This window comes from Phocoena sinus, chromosome 11, assembly GCF_008692025.1.
Source record: "Phocoena sinus isolate mPhoSin1 chromosome 11, mPhoSin1.pri, whole genome shotgun sequence".
Classification (NCBI taxonomy): Eukaryota; Metazoa; Chordata; class Mammalia; order Artiodactyla; family Phocoenidae; genus Phocoena; species Phocoena sinus.
The window spans coordinates 52135396-52141395 of NC_045773.1; the positions used below are offsets into that span (position 1 = coordinate 52135396).

The 6000-nt window shown below is 35.2% G+C and overlaps 1 protein-coding gene across 2 annotated transcripts in view; it reads left to right on the forward strand.

Annotated features, from left to right (window-relative positions):
• DYNC1LI1 (dynein cytoplasmic 1 light intermediate chain 1) overlaps positions 1-5308 on the forward strand; it is a 44104-nt gene extending 38796 nt beyond the window's left edge. For both annotated transcript variants that reach the window (XM_032649597.1, XM_032649598.1), the window contains 5 exons: positions 185-244; positions 371-415; positions 1078-1198; positions 2132-2287; positions 4344-5308. In XM_032649597.1, the coding sequence (XP_032505488.1) occupies positions 185-244; positions 371-415; positions 1078-1198; positions 2132-2287; positions 4344-4456 (495 nt within the window). In that variant the 3' untranslated portion in view covers positions 4457-5308. The remainder of the gene's footprint in view (positions 1-184; positions 245-370; positions 416-1077; positions 1199-2131; positions 2288-4343) is intronic.
• The last annotated feature ends 692 nt before the right edge of the window (positions 5309-6000 follow it).

A 6000-nucleotide genomic window follows, 5' to 3' on the forward strand; every position in this document is an offset into this window, starting at 1 on the left:
CAGATAGGTATCGGACAACTCTGCTTAGGGCCTTGGGGAGGGCAGCTCACCCATGTAAATATGGTTTAGGTAATGTTCATATTCTTGGTGTTTTTTAAAAAAATTATTCTAATCTAGAGAGTAAGTTGTGAATGGCATTAACATAATATATGAGACTTGCTCATTTATGCGTTGCTCATTTCAGTTTGTGCATGAGAAGGAAATTGTGGCAGAAGATGACCAAGTGTTTCTTATGAAGCTACAGGTATGAAATTACATCAGAAATAGACTTAGTATGATTAATGGTTAAACTATTCTTGTACATATTTTCTTTAAAAATACAGCAATACATGCCTCAGTATCTAACCTAGAGTTTTTGTGTGTTTTTCAGTCCCTTTTAGCAAAGCAACCACCAACTGCAGCTGGACGGCCTGTGGTCAGTATTACAGATTTTGACAAAATTATTAAAATGCAGTGCATATTGTTTTAGTTCTTTTTTTCTTAATTATATACCTGTCTCAAATGGGTATGCTTTGATATAAACTTGAATTAAGGATTCTCCTGGAATTTGTGAGATTTTAAAAGATGAAACTTCACTCCCTTTTAGAATATTGAAATCATAAATATCTATTTTGCAACATTTGTCCCACATGAGTTACTGTGCCAAACCATTTATATGTGCTATTTTATAAATCCTCACCACAGCCAGATGAGGCAGGTCCCCCATTTTGCTGGTGGGGAGATGGAGGCTCTGGAGGACATCATGGCTTGCCGGAGGTTTTACAGCTGGTGGGATGGGATGCAAGTCCAGATTGGAGTCCAGATCTGACTCCCAAGCTTATACTCATAACCACACCTCATATTCAATATGTTCTTCTTTTTCCGTTGAAGGGAAAGTTAGTATTCTAAAATGCAGTGGGTCTCTGGTATTCTAATAATGAGGGCACAATTGCTAAACGCTTCTGCCCAGGGCTTGCAGCGTAAAGGGACCAGTAGAAGATATGGGGGACAGTTGCAAAGTAGTTTCTTTTTGTGATAATGTCTGTGAAGTTGAAAGTGTCAGGGTTCTGTAATTATGGCTTTCCTATTTTTACGTAGGATGCCTCGCCAAGAGTCCCAGGAGGCTCCCCTCGAACACCAAACAGATCTGTGTCGTCCAATGTTGCCAGCGTGTCACCCATCCCTGCTGGGTCAAAAAAAATTGATCCAAACATGAAAGGTACATTTCTCTCTTTCTTAGAGAAAGCAACACAATACATTTAACAATAGAAATCTACCTAGAGTCATTCCACATTTTGCTTTAGCTATTTTCATTTTTATTCAATAGCTTCTAATCTTTGTGTCTGTCAATACAATCTCATAGTTAATCAGACTGTGAACCATTTTACGGTGTAGTCTTAACATATCATCTCTGTGCTGTGAGCTTTATGAAAGCTTTGTGTTATATTTAATCATTCTGCTATGGTAGGTCATTGAAGAAATTCATGTTTTTCCTATAATGGGTTATCTGCAGTTAACATAAAGGAAAAAACTATATGCGTTATAGTTATTTCTATAGGAATAATTGCCATAAGTGGGATTAGTAGGTGAGAGTTTGTACCTTTTTATGCCTTTTGGTGATGTTTCTCAAATGGATTTTTCAATTTACATGTCATCAACATTGAGTGTTGCAGTTTGCCCACAACCTAATCAGCATTCTCTAAGTACTAACTAATAAGAGCTTTCCCCCCTAGTACTTCCTTTCTGTTTGTATTTTTCTTCTGTGAATTGTTTATTGCTATCCTTTGCCCATTAATATCTTAGAACTCCTACTGGTTTTCATATAGCATTGGGTAACTTTTTGTAATACTTGAAGCAAATATTTCTCAAGTTATATTTTTGAAGAATGCCTTTCAAAAGAGAGATATATTTGCATCTAACAATCTGTTTTAAATGCCTTTTAAAAATAACTCTCTAATTTTTTAATAATTATCTTATGCTCTTAACACTCATATTTTGTTTTATATATGAGTAGATTAGAGAAGTTACCCAGCCTCAAAAGATTAAACTTGAATTTGGAACGTTTTCTGTGTATAATTCTACAATAATAATTTATAGAAAAGTTGAATGCTTTGAGTACAAGTTTTTTATCTTAACCTTTTTTTTTTTGTAGCTGGAGCTACAAGTGAAGGTGTCCTGGCAAATTTCTTCAATAGTTTGCTGAGTAAAAAGACTGGTTCCCCAGGAGGCCCTGGTGTTGGTGGTGGTAGCCCTGGAGGTGGGGCTGGAGGTGGAAGCAGTGGTTTACCACCATCTGCCAAAAAGTCAGGTATAGTTACCTGGAGCTTTTTTTTTTTTAAACAGCTTTATTGAGATATAATTTACATACCATGAACTTTGCTCATTTAAAGTGTACAATTCAAAGTTTTAGTATATTTACAGACATACGTAAACCATTACCGTAATCTAATTTTAGAACATTTTCTTCTTACTAAAAAGAAACATCCAACCTATTAGCAGTTATCCTTGCCTAACGCCGAGCCTATTAGCAGTTATTCTTCCCTCCCCTGAAGTCCTCCTAGGCAACAAACAGTGTTTTCTGTCTCTTTGTATTTGCCTATCTGGAGATTTCATATAAATGGAGTCATATAGTATATGCCTTCTTTAAAATAATGTTTCCGAGGTTCATCCATGTTGTAGCATATGTATCAATATTTTGTTTTTTTTTTACTGCTGAAAAAATTCCATTGTATAGATATGCATACATATTTTATTTATCCATTTATCAGTTGATGGACATATGTTTTCATTTCTCCTGGGTATATATCTAGGAGTGGAATTGCTGGGTCATGTGGTAACTCTATGTTTAAATTTTTAAAGAACCGCCAAAGTGTTTTCCAAAATGCTATACCATTCTACATTCCCACCAGCAGTTTATGAGGGCCCCAGTTTTTCTCCATCCCTTCCAACAGTTGTTATTGTTCATCTTTGTGTTTTAGTTGTTTTGTTTTTTTTTGGTTTTGCTTAACCAAGTCCAAAATGTCTCTCTATTTGTGTGTGTGTGTGTGTTTTAATTGAAATATAATTGATTTACAATATATTAGTTTCAGGTGTACAACATAGTGATTTGATATTTTTATACATTATAAAATGATCACCACTTGTCCATCTTTTTGGTTAGAGCCATCATTTTGGCTGTGAAGTTGTATCTCATTGTGGTTTTGATTTGCATTTCCCTGATAGTTAATTATGTTGAGAATCTTTTCATGTGTTTAATAACCATTTGTATATCTTCTTTGGTGAAATGTCTATTCAAATCCTTTGCCCATTTTAAAATCGGGTTATTTCTCTTATTGTTGAGTTCTAAGTGTTTTTTATATATTCTCTTTACTAGACCCTTATCAGATATAGAATTTGCAAATGTTTTCTCCCCCTGTGTTGGTTATCCCTTCACTTTCTTGAGTGTCCTATGAAGCACAAAAGTTTTGAATTTTGATGAAGTCTTTTCCTTTTGTTGTTTTTATAATTGCTCTTCAAGCAGACTTTTTAACCCATTCTCCTTTTTTTTTTTTTTTTTTTTTTTTTTTTTTTTTTTTTTCCGGTACGCGGGCCTCTCACTGCTGTGGCCTCTCCCGCCGTGGAGCACAGGCTCCGGACGCGCAGGCCCAGCGGCCGTGGCTCACGGGCCCAGCCGCTCCGCGGCATGTGGGATCTTCCCGGACCGGGGCACGAACCCGCGTCCCCTGCATCGGCAGGCGGACTCTCAACCACTGCGCCACCAGGGAAGCCCCCATTCTCCTTTTTTAATCACACCTTCTTGCCACCTTTTTCACAAGTACCTGCAGCTACCATTTTTGAACATTTTACAGGTTTCTGGGTATAAATTGAATTATTTTCTGGCTTCTCAGTGTTGAAGATTACCTTTCTCAGTACTGCTGATTTAATTACCACTCACTCATCTTTCCAAATTCCGAAATTTTGTTGCTATTTTTCTCTTTTACTGTTCTTATTCTATGCCTTTAAAAAAGTATACCTTTATGAGATTAAATGGTAGGTGCTAGTTTTACTTCTATTTGATAACAGACCCCACAATTTAAAATGAGGGAATTTAGGGGCTTCCCTGGCGGTCCAGTGGTTAAGACTGTGCTTCCACTGCAGGGGGTGCAGGTTCGCTCCCTAGTCAGAGAACTAAGATCCTGCATGTTGCGTGGTGAGGCCAAAAAAGAAAAAAAGAAAAAGAGAATTTATTTTTAAATTAAGGATGTTTATATAACTGTGTTTTAGATAAAGTTAATGAAACTGTTGGCAATTGTTAAATGAAGACACATTGGTGTTAAGGATATTTTGACTTATGTCTAAATCTTGGTTTCTTTTTCTTTAAATAGGCCAGAAACCTGTCCTATCAGATGTTCACGCGGAACTAGACAGGATTGCACGAAAACCAGTTACAGCTTCTCCTGCAACACCCACATCTCCTACGGAAGGAGAAGCTTCTTGAAGATACCAAATAAAGCCATTTATTCAGTTTTCTGGGATAATGTAAACTTGCCTCTGCCTTCTCCTTCAAAAGTGGAATTAGGGAGCTGGAGTGCTTTTTCAGATGGACTAATAAATTCATGTCTTTTTTGTGTATGTGGTTGCCCATTTTATAAAAGGGAAGTATACAGAAGAAAAATTATCCTACACTATGTAGGATTGCTATTTGCATTGCCACTTTGCGTAAGGAAGTAATTTTGGATTTTGAAGAACTCAAATTTATAGATCTGAAATACAGCCATGTGATCATATTCTAAAGGCTACTTAAAACATATAGGAGGGTTTGAGAAGGGCAGAAAATAATATGCTTTGGGCATTCGACTTATTTGGAAGGAAGTCCAAGCTTATTTTAGTTAAGACTATTAAAAAATCATTAAAAAAAATTATGTGTTAGTTTTGCTGGAAAAGAAGATCAGTTGTCAGATTTTCCACACCAACGTAAATATACCACCACACATGGAATATGCTGAGAAAATGATCAGATAGCATTTCATACACTAGCCATTGTCTCAATTCATGATCCTGTAAGTTGTCATCAAAATATGATTTAGAAATATTGGTCAAGATTTGTTTCTTTAACTGAGAAGAAAAGAAAGCACACTGCCTAAATGTGTAAAAGAAAAATGCAGAGGTTGTTAAAATGTAAAGAGGTAACAGTCTTTGGATTTGTCTATATATATATATATCTACGTATATATATATATATCTATAGATATATATATATATGGCTCTGCCTTAATATACCCCTTTTTTGTTTGTGACTTTCAACTATAATCAGTTAATAAAGTATTTATTCTCTGCATTCAGGTTCAAATAACTTGTTGCATTCTCTTATATTTAAATTTGTATTTATCATATAATGAATAAGATTTGTTAGTATTTTAAAGTGTTTGACTTAATAGGATTATTAAGCTTTCTGATCTTCTTTCTAAGAGACGAGTACATGAGATTCACTGCCTTGTCAAAGGAATTTACCTTGATCAGTACATCTTCCCCATAAACATGTCTTGAACTACAGAATCTTACATCAGCATTCCTAGTAGTAACAATAGAGCCTTTTATCATTATTTAATGGACACAAGCTGTTTTAAAAGTTTGGCAAGTGCACTGAAACATAGCTACTCCCTTACAGGTGAGATCACCTGGTAATAGTTCCACCTTTTCAACACTCAGATTTCAGTCCTTGTTTTGGAACCTTCATGAGAACAGTTTGATTTTCCTACTGAAGTTCAACTAAAGAACACATGTACATTTGACCTATTGTGTAATTTCAGATAATTGGGGGACAATGGTTACTACCCTTTACATTGGTCTTTGTTATAACTTTAAAATATATATTCCAAAGATGTTTTTTTTTCAACAAAATATTTGAGGACAGTACCTCTACTATCAAACATAATTCTTTCATTAGAACTTTAAAATCTGTTTGGTTTTATAATTGTATTTGGCTCCTAATGGTTGAATGTAAATACTAAAAATATATGAGAGGGTTATAATTTGTTTCAG